Source organism: Lagenorhynchus albirostris, chromosome 1 (genome assembly GCF_949774975.1).
Source record: "Lagenorhynchus albirostris chromosome 1, mLagAlb1.1, whole genome shotgun sequence".
Taxonomy (NCBI): domain Eukaryota; kingdom Metazoa; phylum Chordata; class Mammalia; order Artiodactyla; family Delphinidae; genus Lagenorhynchus; species Lagenorhynchus albirostris.
In genome coordinates, this window is record NC_083095.1 from 163609575 (window position 1) to 163627008 (window position 17434).

Here is a 17434-nt window from a genome sequence, read left to right on the forward strand (position 1 = left end):
AGCAAAACCGTAGGCCCAGGAGTGGTTGGGACACAGGTGATGACTGTCCTGGTTGGGAAGATGACAGGAACGGCATTTTGGGGGTTGTCATCAGTTGTGTCCTCTTAGTGACCTGGGCCCTCACGCCTCCTAATCCGCATTGTTTTCCCCTCCCGCTGCCCTTTCCAGAAGACTCGAGCACCAGCCTGTTCAAAGACCTCGGCAGTGCTCTGGCAGGCATGCCCGAGGTCAACCTAAACGTGGACACTCCGTTTCCATTGGAAGAAGAGCTCCAGATCGAACCCCTGAGCCTGGACGGACTCAGCATGCTAAGTGATTCCAGCCTGGGCCTGCTCGACCCCTCTATTGAAGAGGCACTTCGAGCTGACCGACTGTGAACAGAAAGGAACGGGGTGGGAGGGCTTGTTTCTGAGACAGAACGGAATAGGACGGAGCCAGCTGCAGCCCTGGGCGTTAGTTATCACGGGCTCTGACACGGAAAGAACCAATTCCTTGGCTCCCAGCTCGCAGACAAGGTCCCATCTCAGACGCCGTGGCTCATTCTAGACCACAGAGCTGGGCGCCGCCCCTCAGGCCTGCGGCACAGGTCCTGTTGCTGCGGGCAGGCTGCTCTGGGGCTTCCGATGAATTGGTCGTCACCACAACCGTTACATCTTTTACTGGCCATCTAATGGGTCAATGTGTAAAAATATAGCGAGAGGCCTCAGTAGCCTTGTGTAGTGCTCAGAACCACTGATCTCAATCAACACTGAAGAAAGGACCCGGAGCGGGGGGCGGTTAGGGGCCACAGGCCTTCGGAAGTTCGCTCAGCATCCAGCAACGGTACCACAGCCCCACGATGCCTTCTCTGATCCAGCCATCGTGCCTCAGCGGCGGCAGGATGTTCCAGAGTGGAGGGCCAGGGCTCTCTCAGAGGCCTCAATTCTAACATGAAGAAGGCTTTTTACCACAAGTCCAAGAACAGACTTGAGTTAAGCAAACTGAATTCTAATTTGTCCCCCCGCCCTCAGTTTGTAATCTCTTTTCTGCTGCTTCAGAACCCCTTTTCCTATGGACAAGAGGAAAAGGAAGACTATTTTATTCAGTCACTGAAAAAAAAAAAAAAATCCCTTGGTGATAGATGAGCCTGAAGAGAACGGTGCTTCTTCTTAGAGGCTGGGGAAGAGAGAAAGGGGGCTGCAGTTATCTCAGAGACACACGAAGTCCTCCAGACAAGTTCTGGACCGTACAGGCCTCCCTCTCTACAGACCAGCTGGAGGGGGTGGCTGGAGGTCTGGATTGGGCCCACCCAGCAGCTGCGCAGCAGCAAAGGGAAGCTGTTTCTCTGTGGAATGGGGGTGGTTCATATAACCCCACTAGACCGTAAGCTCCTTGAGGGCAGGGACTGTGCCTTAGTCATCATCGAACCCCTAGCACCTAACAAGTGCCTGGCGCTGGGCAGGTGCTGCAGAACCGTGCGTTGAATGCACACGTGAATGAGTGAATGAATGCACGAATGAATGAATCTGCTTTGCTGTGAGGCAGTCTAATCTTTCACTGTTTCTGTTCCTTACCAAATCTTCTCAGAGCTTCAGCTTTTCTAACACTTGTGCCTGTGGTTAAGTTAAGCACGCACTTTAATATGCTTTTAACACTAGGTGACCAAATCCACGGTTAGACTGCACGCCCTGTGCTCCTCCAGAGTATGCAGGTAGGTGGAAACTGTCTTCTGAGTGCATCCACAGTGGGTCAGCAAACTGAGGCCTCCCACCTGCCGGGACCTCGGGGGTCCTGGCCACCGCAAAAGATCTTCCCTCTCAGACCCAGGTTTTGCTCTCGATTGTGTTAGGAAGAGATTCATTCTCTGAGGTTGAAGAAATAGTCTATAGTAAAATGAAGGCCTAATTTATGAAACCATCATTAGTCATCAGTTTCTTAGCACAAAACAGTATTACTATATTTCCACCACCACCTGCCCCCTCTGACTTAGTCCAGGCCAGCCCTTGACCAGAAACCTGATGGGTGGGATTGGAAGCCGGCTGGGGAGGAGGGTGGGCAACGGGGCCAAATGCGGGCATGGGTAGACAGCACAGAGAGGACAGACACACTGAAGGAGGGATGAAGATGCCGGAGCCTTTGCCCAGACAGCCGGTGTCCTTCCAGGAGACACCAGGGGTGTTGCTGAAGGGTCCAGACTGCTCCCACCCAAAGAAGCAAGGCTGCACCTTGTGGGTCTGAATCTGACACGTGTGCCTGGTGGCCGGAGGGGTCTGTCACAGCGTCCTGGGCTGTTAACCTCTCTAGACCTTGTCCCATTTCCTTCTGTCTTCAGGGGGATCCCTTCCCTCCAGTCTTTCCAGTAACCTCGATCGTGCACTGCTCCATCTTCACTGGAGCCCAAGTCTTCCCACCTCACGTTCACCCTGAACCCCTGCTACTGAATTAGGAAGTCAAACCAGAGTCCTCCCTGCCTGAGCTCTGGCTCAGGGAAAGGCAGTTGGCCTCCCCTTCGAAGCCATATTTCCCATTAAACTTCCCAGTCTCAGAGGGCAGTGACTTTTTGTTAAAGTAAAAGGGCCTTTCATCGTACCCAGCACCCCAGTGTGCCAAAAGAAGCCAGATCCTGGCTGCCTTTCCTGTGTCAGAGCCCCCCAAATCCGATCTGGCCTTTCAGACAGGGAGAAGTGCTGATGTTCTCAGAGGTTTTTTTTGAACAATGGAGGTTCCAGGATAATCTGCTCTTTACACAGTGCCTTACCCACGGGGATCACTAGTGTCAGGGTCCCAACTCTCTTTGCACAGCAGCCCAGTCTTACAGCTGGAGACCCTGAGACCTACAGGACGAAGTGTGCTCCCCCTGGGCATTCGCCAGGGACTCGTGGAAATGGAGGCTCCTGGGAAAAGTGACTTGTTTGGGGTAGTATAATGATGACAGTGAGGTTTAGCACTGAATTCAATTTGTCCTGAGGTCCATCCATCCCATCTTTTCCTGTGAAAAGGTTTTGGGCATTATATAACCCACGTTGCTTACATGGTGTCAAGGACACCCATGGACAGGAGTCGCCCTGACCTTCTCACTGCTGCCTTTGCAACAAACCAGGCGTGGTCCTCGGCATCTGAAGTGGCTGCAGACTTCAGAGTAAACTATTTTTCAGTATTTAGTTTTTCACAAGAAATCGATGGTTGTACTACTCTCATTTACTAGCAGTTAAACAGCATAGCACTAAAAACCTATCTGTATTTTCTATTTTTCCCTTCTGTACGTTTGTGGTTTTCAGGACATACAGTGTCAGGAGAAACTTTGACGATGTCAAGATCAACATGAATTCTCCATTGTCCTGTTTCATTTCTCCTAAGTCTACTGTATATTACCCGAGCTGAAATCTATATTCCAGTCCATTTGCATATTTGAAGACATTTCCAGCTCCGCCTCTCATCGGCTCTTCTGATTCATGCACAGACGGTTCCGAGCGTGTGTCTTCCACTGCTTCGTGATGGAACCATCACAGCGACTAATCAGACTTCCCGCCAGTATCCTAGTTCCCAGGTTCCTTGTTAAACAATATTTAAAGATTGGAATTTGTACAAAGTAGCTTCCAAGTTTTATAATGCATCATTTTACATCTTTCGTAATTAAAAGCAGCACAATAAGGTTGTTTGTGCATTTGGTGTTTTTCTTCAGCCTCGGGTGAGGTGAACTGGCGGAGAGCCCTCCTCGCTCAGCTCAGCCTGCAGTTAGAGATTTCTGGTCCGTGGCCCGCTTCTCACGTGTTCTTAATACTTGCTGTTGCGCCCAGTCCTGAGAGAAGTTCAGAAGGAAGTGGAGGCACGCTGTTCCTTTGAAGCCGCGTGGACCCAGGACAGAGACATCATTGTAGGGGCTCAGGATTCTGCTCCCCCTGCTGGCGCCCCTTCCAGACCCCCCGCCTGCCCTCCCCTAACACCCCTCCCCTTCTGAGGTTCAGGCCACTGATGCTACTCTGCCTCATGTACCGGGTCTTTAGCCCTTTCTCCCGTTTCACCAAAGACTTGGACTCTGTTTTCTACCCCCAGACCCCCTCCCCATGTCCCAGCAGGGCCCACAGCCCCAGCCTATCCAACAGCAAACAGCCTCGGCTGCCTTCAGAGACCCACTTCCCCAGCCACATGCAGGGCTTGTCATAAAGGTGACTCTTCTGAAATCCTAGAAATCCCTTCTCTGACCCCAGCTTCCTGAGCCACCATCTCTACTCTGGTCCACACACACCCTGTTATTTGACCCAACCGAGGATTCTGTTCCTTGTCCCTCCTCTCAGTCTGCCTGTCCTCTCCTGTCCCTTCCTTCCCCGGCCTAGCCCACGGGGTCAGAGGCCTTCATGACACCCTCACCAGCCCTCCTCTGCTCTGATCCTGAAAATTTCTCTGCCAGGAGTCCTGCCAGAACCAACCACCACACACTGTCCCTTAACCCCGTCCCTCTCCTGCCATCCAGGGGCACTCCAGACCTCTCCTCTCCTCAAGGCCCTCATCAGGGCCCTGCTCTCCTCATGAGCAGGAACTCCAAGCCCTCAGGGGGCAGCTCCCTCCGCGTCCCAGCTGCTCCCACCTGCTCCCCACTCCATTCTTTTTCCTGGTAAACTTGCCCAAATCTATACCCATCCTTCCCACCTTCCCCTCTGCCTTACCTGGTTCTCCTTTTTCATGTGTGATTGATCTGTGCTCCCTCCAAGGATTCCCTGCCCTCCGCCAGGCCTCCTTCTCATCCTCTCCAGTGGCTCTTTCCCCTCAGCCTGTAGATGGTCTCCTCCTTGCTAAAAACAAACAATGAAACAACACTCTCCTCCAACCATGGCCCTGCCTCCCTCCCTCCCTTCCTGGAAGAGTCGCTCATGCTCAGCTCCCTTCTCAACTCCTCTGGCCAGTCCAGTCCCTCTCCTCCTTGGCCCTCCCCTGACATTTGAGCCCTGAGGCCGCTCCCTTTCCCCCCAGATCCTCTCTCCAGCTCTAGTAAATCCTTTTCCTCTTGTTCTCTCAGGGCATATCCATCTCCGATGTGTACCCTCCTCCCCTGCCATCTCCTCTCTCAGACCCACTGTCCCCAGGCCGTCACCTCCAAGCTGATGACTTCCCACATCCAGCCTCCTACCCCACGTGCCTGTCAGCGCAGGCCCACCCGCACTCCACCCCGTGCGGCCCGCTGCACCATCCTTCACGGGTCTGTGGACACGGGCAAGCGTTCATCATCACCTGGGACACCGGCCTTCCCCACGGGGCTCTCGACTCTGCAAGGACAGGGGCCGTGTCTTCTACCTGAATTCTACAGCCACGGTGCCTGGCATGTAGTAGGTGCTCAATACAGTAAGTCCCCTACATACGAGCAAGTTCCGTTCCGAGAGCTCATTCGCAGTCCAACAAAGTTAGCCTAGGTACACAACAAACACAATCAGCTATATCGTACTGTACTGTAATAGGTTTATCATACTCTTCACACAAATAATACATAAAAAAACAAAAACAAACAATAGAACTTAAAAAAATTTTTATTTATTTTTGGCTGCCTTGGGTCTTTGTTGCTGCGCGCGGGCTTTCTCTAGTTGCGGCGAGTGGGGGCTACTCTTCATTGCGGTGCACAGGGTGCGCGGGCTTCTCACTGCGGTGGCTTCTCTTGTGGTGCACGGGCTCTAGGTGCATGGGCTCAGTAGTTGTGGTTCGCGGGCTCAGTAGTTGTGCCTCGCAGGCTCTAGAGCGCAGGCTTAGTAGTTGTGGCGCATGGGCTTAGTTGCTCCGCGGCCTGTGGGGTCTTCCCAGACAAGGGCTTGAACCTGTGCCCCCTGCATTGGCAGGCGGATTCTTAACCACTGCGCCACCAGGGAAGCCCAAAGAAAACATGTTTAATCTTACAGTACAGAACCTTGAGAAGTACAGTAGTACAGTACAACAGCTGGCATCCAGGGGCTGGCATCGAGTGAACAGGCAAGAAGAGTTACTGACTGGAGGAGGGAGAGGAGGTGGGAGACGGTAGAGCTGAAGGATCGTCAGCAATAGGAGTCGAAGGGCGAGCTGCAATTTCACTCACACCTGACGCTGATGGCACAGGTTCCTTGCTGCAACCAGATATATGTTTGCATCTTTGAAAGTTCGCAATTTGCAGGTTTGTATGTAGGGGACTTACTGTAAATATGTTCAAACTACTAACTACTGTCCGCCCTCTCGGATCACAGCCCCTAACTACCCTGATGCTCAAGCTGGAGAGCGAGCCCTTCCGCATAGCTCTCCTCCTCCCCTCAGATCCACCCTGAGTCCCTAAGGGCTGTCTCAGCCCCCATTCTCCCTCTCCTGAGCCTGGCAGTAGCTTCCCATTTGGCTCCCTCCTCCTCCCTGGCCCACTAGGCAGCCTCTGCCTCCCCTCAGAAATTAGCAGAGTGACAGGTTTTACTTTTACCTTTGTGTGCCCCAGGGTTCTTATCTTAAAGCGAAACAATAAGTACCTCCAACCCCACCCTGGTTTCACAGCTTTGTAGAGGGTGCAATGAACTCATAATGAAAGCACTTAGAATTGTGCCAAGCACATCGTAAACACTCAAGAAATGTCAATTATTATAAATATCACTTGTTGCACGAATTTGCTGTCCTTTCAAACAAAGGATGCACACATCTTCGTAAGTGCTGAATTTGTATAATGCTTGCTTTGAAATACCAAACCTTTGTATGGGGAGGAGTGTTTTAAACTGGTCGTATTTAGGTCCTGTTTGCCTAATGAGCCCTTTACCATTTGCAAGTATGGAAATTTTACCCTAAGCCAGTTATATGGGCCTGTGTCCCTATGTGGACACTAGATGGCGCTGCAGCATAGAGTGGCTGTTGGGACCTGGAAAAAGCCGGCAGTGCCACCTGACCCTCTCCTCTCCAATTTAACCTTTAGCCTGGGGTGGCGGCACCGTGGCTTAGAATCGAATCCTATGATGGCAGAGTGTATTAATGTCTCTCTAGTGACCGCTCCACTGTGAACACTCAGACCCTGCACATCACACATCCCTCACAGCAGCCTGGACGTGAGGCAGGCCAAGGATGGCTTCTCGGGTTTCCGGATGAGGAAGCAGGCCCAGAGCAGCACAGAGTCACCCGGCGACGCATGGAGCACAGACCCTGCACGCGGCCGGGTCCCCAAGGTTCAAACGTGCTGGTGGAGCTGGGGAAGCGGCGCCGCCGGGCCTCCGGTGCCCGGGCCACGCACCCACGCCTCCCAGGGGCTGGACTGACCCCCTCACCCACCCGGGAACCAGACGGTCCGGCAGCGCACGCAGGAAGCACGAGCCAGAAGGGAGCACCCGATTTTCTCTTTTCCAGAAATGTATTTTCAGTTTTTAAATAAAAGGCTTTGCTTCTACAATAATAGTGAACGCACATTATAAGAAATTCAAGGGACTTCCCTGGTGGTCCAGTGGTTAAGACTCCCAATGCAGGGGTCCCGGGTTCGATCCCTGGTGGGGGAACTAGATCCCACATGCTGCAACTAAAAGAGCCCTGCAACTAAAAGAGACCACATGCAGCAATTAAAAGATCCCGCTTGCTGCAACTAAGACCCAGCAGCAGCCAAATAAATAAATAAATAAAAAGAAAGAACTTCCAGTAACACTGAAGAGCACAAAAAAGAAAATTTTCAAGTGCTCTGGAAGGCCAGCACCCCCAGAAGCATCGAGGGAGACATCTGTCTATGCACCTATTCAGAGAAAAGGACAGGTAGATTGATGGAAATTTTTACCAAAAAGTGTTCACACAGTACGTGCTCTTTTTGGAAAAAGTGTTTAACAGAAAGGAGAAAAAAAAGAATAAGTAGAAAAAAAAGAAGGAGAAGAAGCCTAAATGTAACTAAAGAAATTGCCAAGCTGCAGATAATTAAAAGGAAAGAAAAATACCCAGGGACTGAATTCATTCTTGAAATATGCTTCAACTGTAGATGGCATCTCTTGACAGCCTGCGGATTTAGGATGAGGAAATGAGCTCACCCACTTCCTATCTCTTCCCCCCTCCCAAATGTTGTGAGTTCTTATTTTTACATTGTCAAGGTTTGTAACTACCTGCATCCTGTCCTGTAACCATCCTTCCCACCATTGTTTGGCCCCTGCTCTGTGCGTGCGCGGGTCCCCTGCTCACTGCCAGTCCTTTTAGAGTGGGTTTCCCAGCCCTCCATTCTTGAGTTCTTGACTTTGATTCACCTCATGTTTGACTTGACTTGTCCCCAAGAAGTCTGTTCAGGGAGGGCTTTGGTGGTCACAGCCAAGAGGGGTGGCTGCTAGGAGCAAAGTTGGAGACCTCAATTCTGAAAAGGGGGTGGACGGGCTATAAAATCGGCTGATTTATGCCCAGTGAAACTGGCATAAATCCCCAATGTAGGAACAAGCACTAATACTTTCCAGTGTGACTCCTTGCTGAAAAGAGTCTTCAACTTGTATTTGGTGGCACATAGTTGAAGTCTTAGAATTTGGAAATAAAGAAAATGACTAGGGTGGGGAACCCAGAGAGTATTGTTTTCTTTTTTTTGGCCGCACCATGCAGCATGTAGGATCTTAGTTCCCCAACCAGGGATCCAACCCATGCCCCCTGCATTGGGAGCACAGAGTCTTAACCACTGGACCACCGGGGAAGTGCCTTGTTTTCAAAGAAAGGACATGCCAGATTTCTGGCTCAGGGGGCCTCTGTGACCAGGCCACCACCACTACCCTAACAGCACCCTCCCCCCCGCCACACACACACTTCATACCTTTGACAGCAGTGCCTAATCCCATATTCACCTGGAAAAACCCAACTTCTCCTTCAAGACCAAGGTCAAATGACACCTCCCCTGTGAAGCCTTTTGTATGTTCTGGATTATTGCTTGGCAAATATTTACTTCTCTGCCTTCCCACTTTGGCAGTGGTATACCTCCAGGCCCCTTTGCTCTTGGGCTCTGCTATGTGACTTGCTTTGGCCAATGAGATATTTGGAGACAAAACGTGGAGTACAGCCTTGGCATGAGCTGGTGGCAGAGCCCACCCACTCGTGTTTCTGCCATTGCCACAAGCACACCTTTCCCTGCATGGCCTAGTGGTTCCAGGAGAATGAGAGGCAGGGTAGACCTCCATGTAATCCATGCCCAGGAGCCAGTCTAACCAGGCCCAGCTGAAATTGTCAGGGCTGCCCCAGTCAGTGTGCAGACACATGAGCCAGAAATAAATGCTTGTAACAGTAAGTTATTGAATTATGGGGTCATTTGTTATGCAGCATTGTTGTGACAATAGTTGACTGATACACGTTCTCTGTTCATTTCCTCTTTTGTGCTTGAGATGCACTTTGTGCCCACAGCTTTACTTATTAACTGTAGGGCTGATTTTGTAGCAGAGTCTGCCCTCCCTCTGGCCTGTGAACAGTTTGAAGAAAGGACTGCATCTCATTCAATTCTGACTCCCCAGTACCCAGCTAGATGGCACCCAATATCATTCTTTCCATCAGCACTCTGTCCAGGATAGCCAAGTCCAAGTGGAGAGCCCAGGCCTCTGCTTCCAGGACTCACCTGCAAGTATGGACAAGAAGGTTCCAAAGCCCTAATCTTCGGTACCCACTGCTGGGGAAAACACTCAGGGCATAGCTGCTCTTACCTGGGAGCACCAGGGACCACAGTGGCTGCTTTCCTAGCCAGGTAGTGTATGAAAACAGGGAGAAGACCCTGGTAAGTAGATGTAGGGGGGTGGGAGAAAACTAAGCTCTGTGTCCAAATAGAAACAAAGAGCCTTGGGGTATGGAAATCCTGGAAGCCTTCCTTACAAAGTGCCCGAGTATCCAGGGGCAGTGAAGGCCATGTCACTAATATAATACAGACCCACCCTGGGAGAATGAGTACTGAGAGCCAGGGTTCTGGCACAAGGAGAGCAGCTGCGGACTGGGTTTTCCAAACTCTGCCCATCAGCATCTTGCGATGCTAATCCTGGTTCCACCTACCCTACTTTCCTTAAAATTGGTCATCCCAACCAGAACACATTGGTGAGTGAAAGGAGACACTGTTAATAATTGTGCCAGGACAACCAGCGTAAGCAGGGACATATGGTCAGCCTGTGTATCGGACCAAGACCTAGACGCAGTACTGCTCAGGGGCCAAGGCTGTAGGCTCCAGAGTTAAGAGACTTGGGTTCAGATGTGCCTCTTTGTGGCTCTGAAGCCAGGGCAAGCGAGTGGCCTCTGTGTGATTCAGTTTCCTGATTTATAAAACAGAGATGACGGGGCTGTGCCTGCTCCTGGTAAGCACTTCCTAAATGTTAGCTATCCTTTTAACGGTTACTCTTTTCACTAAATGGGTCCTTTATTGCTAGATCTCAGAAACACGACAAAAGGATTTCTTGAGAAGAACAAGCCCACGTTCTGAAAGGAGCCCTGAATAGTTTTTGCCACGCAGAGGGCTCCTGTGGTACCTCCACCCTCCTCTCTAAGGAGCTGGTGTGACTGACACTGACCAGTCTGGCCAGGGCACCTGCAGCCAAACTTGGATCTTCTGGACGCACCAGCTTTCCTGATTCAGGAGCCTCAGGACTAACCTCAGATGATGCTTATTCCTCACCTGCTCAAAACCTGGCCTTGTAAGTACTGGATCTTCCTCAACTGCCTTCTGCAGGGCCTTGGTTTCCCTCCAACAAGCCTGGCACACTGCCAGGGGCCCATTTACTGGTTGCAGGAGGAGCCAGGCAAACTGGAGGCTGCTGGGCCCTCCCCTCCCAGAAGCCAGGCCAGCGCACACAGGGCCCCCTGGCATGTTTGCTTGATCCACTTGGCCAATCAGATGTTCCCTCCCAGGACTTTGAAGCTTGAATGGGAGATCCGGGTGGGGGTGGGGTGTCAGTGAAATTGAGCCACATTAATGGCAGTGCCTTGGAGAGAAGGTTCCCCAGGCCCCTGCGTGGCCATTATTCTGCCATCGGGAGGCCTGGTTGTTCAGCAGTTCTCCCAGGCTGTGTGCTGCCCCACTAACTTTCTCATAAGTCCCCTGGAGCGAAGAGTTGCTTCAGTTCACCAGCTTGTGAGGCTGAACTTCCCAAGAAGCAGCCTGGGAATCTCTGCAGCTCTGTGTCTTCCCCAGCCCGGGGGGCTGGTCTGCCATCTGGGCTCCTGCTTCTGACTCTGCCTTCTCTTTCAGATCAGCCGGTAGCAGTGGGAGTTGGTAAAACGTGTCACTTCTGGCTCCAGGTTCTTTCTGAAGAAAGAACTCCCTGGGCATCCATGGTTACACCAGCACACACCTCTAGCCACTGCAAATAGCGCTGTTTAATCACTTCCCACCCGGGGGGCCTGAGAACCAGCGCTCCCCATGGCAAGGCCTGGCAAATGCTAGTTCTGCAGAATGCTGATAAGGGGTGCACAGAGCAGTGCTCCTGCAGGCCTGGGGTACTGGCTGCTTAAGCACAGTGAAAAGCTGTCTTCACTGAAGGACTTCGCAAGGGGCCCTCACGTGCCAACCCACCTCCAAGAGGTTGACTAAGTCGGCATTGCTCAAATGTGTTCAACCCCTGGGTCCTTTTTGTCAGGACCATCTTGTGAATCTGATGTTCTGTGGAACACACTGGGAAAGGCATGGAGACAGGTAGAGATGGATGAGAGCAGGAGAATCAGACTTTGAGAGGACCAAAGAAGGAGAAGGGAAAGGATGGAGCACAGAAAAGAGCACAAGAAAAGGATGAGAGGGCACCCAGAGTTTCCAACATGGAAGATCCAGTGGGCCCAGGCTCCGGGAAGCCTGAGAGTTGCCTCTGACCAATTCAGGGATATTATTATTACATCTATTGATGGCCAATATTAATACAAATAAATGACTGCCCAAGAAGCCACACCTGAGACTTTAGTGTTAACTGGAGAAGGGGCTGTGGCCTGTAAAGAGCGCCCCCTGGCATTCTTCCACTTCCTTGTGGTCAGGGTTACCCGGCGCCCAGCCCAGGACGGGTTGATTGGCAGCCTCTGGTCTAGAAGCTGATTTCATTCATTCATTCATTCATTCACTCATTTATCAATTCAAAAACATCTCCGTGGTCATCTGGTTTGTGTGAATGAGCGTGTGGCTTGACAATGCAAGCTTGTTAAAATGTCTTGGGTAAAATAAACATTTTACCAAATGATTTTAGACCTGAAATCTTGGAGAAAATACAGTTTAAAACCCGAAGAAACAGACTTCCCTGGTGGTGCAGTGGTTAAGAATCTGCCTGCCAATGCAGGGGACATGGGTTTGATCCCTGGTCCAGGAAGATCCCACATGCCGCGGAGCAACTAAGCCCATGTTCCATAATTACTGAGTCTGCACTCTAGAGCCCGCAAGCCACAACTACTGAAGCCCACGCGCCTAGAGCCTGTGATAAATAAATAAATAAATAAATAAATAAAACCAGAAGAAACAACAGGAGAAATCAGTTATGTGATTAGGTAAGAATTAATGGTGGAGAGATTGAATCAAGATGGCAGCCTGAGCACCTGTTTCAACCCGATCGAAAAAATATGTATTTTTAAAAAATCTATCAGGACTTCCCTGGTGGCGCGTTGGTTAAGAATCCACCTGCCAATGCAGGGGACACGGGTTCGATCCCACGGGAAGATCCCACATGCCATGGAGCAACTAAGCCCGTGCACCACAAGTACTGAGCCTGCGGTCTAGAGCCCGCAAGCCACAACTACTGAGCCTGCGCACCACAACTACTGAAGCCCATGCTCCTAGAGCCTGTGCTCCACAACAAGAGAAGCCAACGCAATGAGATGCCTAAGCACCGCAACGAAGAGTAGCCTGCACTCACTGCAACTAGAGAAAGCCTGCGCGCAGCAACGAAGACCCAACACAGCCAAAAATTAATTAATTAATTAATTTTAAATATATATATATTTTTAAAATCTATCATGGGCTAGGAACTACAAAGGGATATCCTCATTATCAGAAACTATGAGGAGTAAAGGATGCTGAAGAGTGAAAGGCAAATAGCTGGAATTGAGTTGAAGGTGAAAGTCCAGCCATAAATGTTCAGAAGAGGATTCTGTAAAGGGAGGGGCTGGCCTTTGGGGTGCACCAAGGGCAGGGCAGGCGGGCACAGGAAGCAGGAGAGGCCCAGGCGGCTGACAAGGTGACCGGGGGCGTGTGGCTCCTCCCCCACCCCACTGCACCAAGCAGCTGGCAACGGATGCTGCTAGCAGACAGCAGAGATATAAGGACCAACCAGGGGGACTTATTTAACACACGGGGCCGGACTGTTTCCTTAAGAAACAGTGAGCCCTTTATCAAAAGATAAAGACTGACAGCCAACAGAAAAACCAGGGTGAAGATGCCATCAGGCAGGTCACAGAAAAAGAAATACAAATAACTAATACTCATATGAAAAGATTCTGGATCTCACTGATAATTAAAGAAATGCTAATTAAAACAACAAGATACAAATTGTTCACCCCTGGCAAGGATTTGGAAAGATTGCAGATGCTCAGGGCTGGTGAGGGTGTGGGGAAGGGCTCATACACACGGCTGATGGGATGTAAACTGGTAAACCTTTCTGGAGGACAATTTGACATCAGCCATCAAACAGAATTATTAAGGCACTGGAAGAAAATATGATAAAATATTTTTTATATTCTTGGAGTGGGGAAAACTTTCCTAAGCAAGACAACATCTAGAAGCCCTAAAGGGAAAAGTGGACAGATTTGACCTCATAAAAATGTAAAACTTCTGTAGGGCTAGAGACCATATCAAAGACAAAAGGCAAATGATAGACATTAGGTACAACATGCATAATAACCTGAAATATGCAGAGTCCCTTCATATCAAAGGATGAAGCTTTATTTTCCAAGATATAAATGGTCAAAGGACAAGAGCAGGCAATTTGCAAGAGAAGAAATTCAAATGGCCACTAGTTGAGAAATGACATTTATGCTCGCTAGGGATCAGAGAAATGCAAATTTTTAAAGTGATAATATCTAACGTGGGAAAGAAGAAAGGCGTGCTCCTGTATAGTGTGGGCTTTTGGGCTGGTACAGTCTTTTGAAGGACAATGGGGGAGAACCCATCAGCATATGTAAAATGTGCAGATAAACTTCTATGAATCTATTCCTTAGAAATACTTGCTCAACAGTTCGTGGAAATGTGAACAAGTATGTGCATCACAGAACTATTTGTATTAGAGAAAAAACAAAGATAATCTAAATAATCAGAGAGTGGGAAGAGTAAGGGGAGTTCACTTTTTATATTTTTGTATTGTTTGAACTTTTTCTATTTAGTGTTTTTTAAATTAATGCCATGTGTCTGATTTTCAAGAAATTATTTAGAGTGAGCTGAAATTCCAGCACCTCCCATCCCTAAATCCCATTTAAATGTCCTTGAAATCAACCCCAACAGAAGCCCGAGTGCCACAACTAAGGAGCCGGCGAGCCACAGCCAAGAAGCCCGCCTGCTGCAACTAAGACCGCGCGCAACCAAATAAACAAATTTTTTTTTCTTTTTTTAAAGAGGAGCATAGCTCAGAATCTGAGTCCATATAATCCAGCCCCTCCTAATGGGAAGAGATGAAGAAATGGATTCCCTTCACACAGCCCCTCTCCCACCTGGCTGGGGAAGCTGACGTGCGGTGAGTATGCGGTCATAACTGCGTGGAGGAAGCTGGCCGGTGGCCAGTGCCCATATCTGGACTGAGCGCTCTACTCGGCCCACGAGAGGGAACCAGGACAACAGCCCCATCCTCCAGCCTCAGGTCTGAAATTGCTCAGAGTGGAATAAGGAAGAGAGCTCACCCATCTCACCCAAAGTTATGGGGCATTTACAGTGAGGACACAGACTTGGGAACCCAGGAGAACAACCTGGATGCAGATCTTTGCTCTGTCCTCCCCCAAGTAGCACGAGTGACCCAGCCCTCCCCAGGGTGCTGCCCTTCTCTCTGCCTCCACCGTTTGGTCTCCTCTCACTCATGACTCTACCTCCTCTCTGTGTCATTACTCCTACTCAGGGCTAATAGTCAAGATACCTAACAACTACTAAAGCATGGGCATCTGCCAAGCAGAACAGACACCAGCTGTAAGAATGGGTAGAGGTAGCAAATTATCCCAGAACTCAGTGGCCTAGAACAACAAATATTTATGATCACACACACGTATGGGTCAAGAATTTGGAGCTGCTTACCTGGGTGGTTCTGGCTCGGGGTCTCTCGTGAAGTTGTGGTCAAGATGTCGGTTGGAGTTGTAGTCATTTGAAGGCTTGACCGGGCCTGGAGGATCTGCTTCCTAGGTGTCTCGCTCACAAGGCTGTCGGCAGGAGGTCTCAGTGCATCACCAGTGGGCCTCTCCATCGGGCTGCTTGAGCATCCTCACAACATGGCAGCTGGCTTCCCCAGAGGGATTGACTCAGGGAGCAAGACAAAGTCACAATGTCTTTTTTTTTTTTTTTTTTTTTTTAGTATTTATTTATTTATTTGGCTGCACCGGTCTTAGTTGCGGCACGAGGGATCTTCACTGCAGCGTGCAGGCTCCTTTAGTTGCGGCATGTGGGATATTTGGTTGCGGCATGCAGGCTCTTAGTTGCGGCATGCAGGATCTAGTTCCCTGGCCAGGGATCAAACCCAGGCCCTCTGCACTGGGAGTGCAGGGTCTTAACCTCTGGACCACCAGGGAAGTCCCAAAGTCACAATGTCTTTTATGACCTAGCCTTGAAAGTCATATGCTCATTTCTGCAGTATTCTAGGGTTACACTCATCAGCTATATTCTGTGTGGGAGGGACTACACGAGCGTGTAAATACCAGGAGGTGAGGATCAATGGGAGCATTTTGGAGACTGGCTACCACAGTACCCTATCACTCCCTGCTTAAAGCCTCTGATGGCTTCCCACCACCCTTAGAATCAAACACAAATGCCTGGCCGTGGCCTGCAAAGCCTGGCATGAACTGGCCCCTACCTACTGTCCAATCTCATCATGTCCTTCTTTTCTTTTGGCTGTGCCACTCGGCCTGTGGCATCTTAGTTCCCCAACCAGGGATCAAACCTGTGCCCCCTGCAGTGGAAGCTCGAGTCTTAATGACTGGACCATCAGGGAAGTCCCTCATCGTGTTCTTCTTTACCCACTAAACACACCAACCTTCCATCTACCCCTCAGCTTCCCCAATTCATCCTTTATATTTTCTGCTCCCTCTGCCTAGAATTCTCCTTACCCAGATCTTTGCGTGGCTGGTTCCTTCTCATCTTTCAGGTCTCAGCTCAAATGTCACCTCCTCAGACAAGCTTCCCTGACCACCTTATCAAAAATAGCCCCAGCCCTACCTGTCACTCTCCTTCACATCACCTTGTGTTTTTGGTGGTTGTTCACTGTTACATGTGTGTAGATGCTACGTGAGTGATGCTACATAATTTGCATTTTATGGTTTGCCATGCAGTCAGTTGCAATGTCATGCTACCTTTCCTTAGGAGATGCCCACCCATATCACTGTGTGCTAACTTCTTCCTAGCACTGACCGCTATCTGAAATCATCTTGTTTATTGCTGTTCTCCCTTCATGTACCAGCAAGAGTTCTTGTTTACAAACAACAGACTCCTCTCTAAGCTGGAAAGGAATTTGTTAAAGGATATTAGGTACCTCATAAAATCTCCAGGAAAACAGAGAACCAGGCAAGGAGGCCATCTGTGTGGATAACCCTCATTGCACTCACACCGTCATTTGCCCTGGGTGTGCACTTGATGTTGGACACCACCATTGGGGTGCCTGCTCCTGCTGCCTCTGAGAGCCGGGTGGATCTGCTGTCATCCTTTCTAGAGAAGATGCCTTGGCACCTGCTTCTCAGTGACACTTAGCCTCATGCAAGTGCATCAGATTGGTGGTGTCTTAAGTCACATGCTCTGCCCCATCTGCAGGTGAGGCTGGGAAACGATCTGGCTTTCGCCATGGGGAGGTGTGGGTTCATTGGGTGGAGAATTCTCAAAATATAGGAAGCGTGTTCCTTGGTTTTGAAGCCAAAGTGAGTTGATGACATGTATCCTCCACAATCTACCCCCTTAGTTACTTAACCTCATCATCAACCCTTCTTCCATACTTAATCTTACAAACAACAACAGAACCCAATAGAAAGCTGAGAGCTGTTTCTCAAAAAGAAAATAGTTACTTGCAGAGAAAATTCATGGCTTCACTCCAAAACTCAGGGCTTTCTGCTGTTCTCTGACCATCTTGCTCATGTACCTATTTCTTGCTTGCCTAGAGCGGCCCTCTGGGTAAGTGTTATAAGAGCCGGGACCTTGTTCATCTCTATATCCTCACAACCTAGAACAGTGCCTGGCACATCACAGGTACCCATAAATGTTAAGCTGGTGAATTGTGTCCATGAAGTTCCCTCCCAGTGAACACGGCTGGCCTGTGTGACCAGCAGGGAACTGCAGAAGTGGCAGTGTGTGACCTTCAAGCCTCAGCTGCCATGGCTAGCAGCCTCCTTCTTTGGTGGTTCCAGTTTCAGGTTTGAG

The 17434-nt window shown here is 49.9% G+C and overlaps 1 protein-coding gene across 12 annotated transcripts in view; it reads left to right on the forward strand.

The window, feature by feature from the left end:
- CRTC3 (CREB regulated transcription coactivator 3) overlaps nt 1-7351 on the forward strand; it is a 103802-nt gene extending 96451 nt beyond the window's left edge. For 2 of the 12 annotated variants that reach the window (XM_060158097.1, XM_060158151.1), the window contains exon 15: nt 169-3631. In XM_060158097.1, coding sequence (XP_060014080.1) covers nt 169-377 — 209 coding nt within the window. In that variant the 3' untranslated portion in view covers nt 378-3631. Of the gene's footprint in view, nt 1-168; nt 3632-3661; nt 4146-4993; nt 5317-5801; nt 6110-6880 lie in introns of those variants that run through there. The other 10 variants (XR_009542270.1, XR_009542269.1, XR_009542267.1 and 7 more) reach the window with 10 other exon arrangements.
- The last annotated feature ends 10083 nt before the right edge of the window (nt 7352-17434 follow it).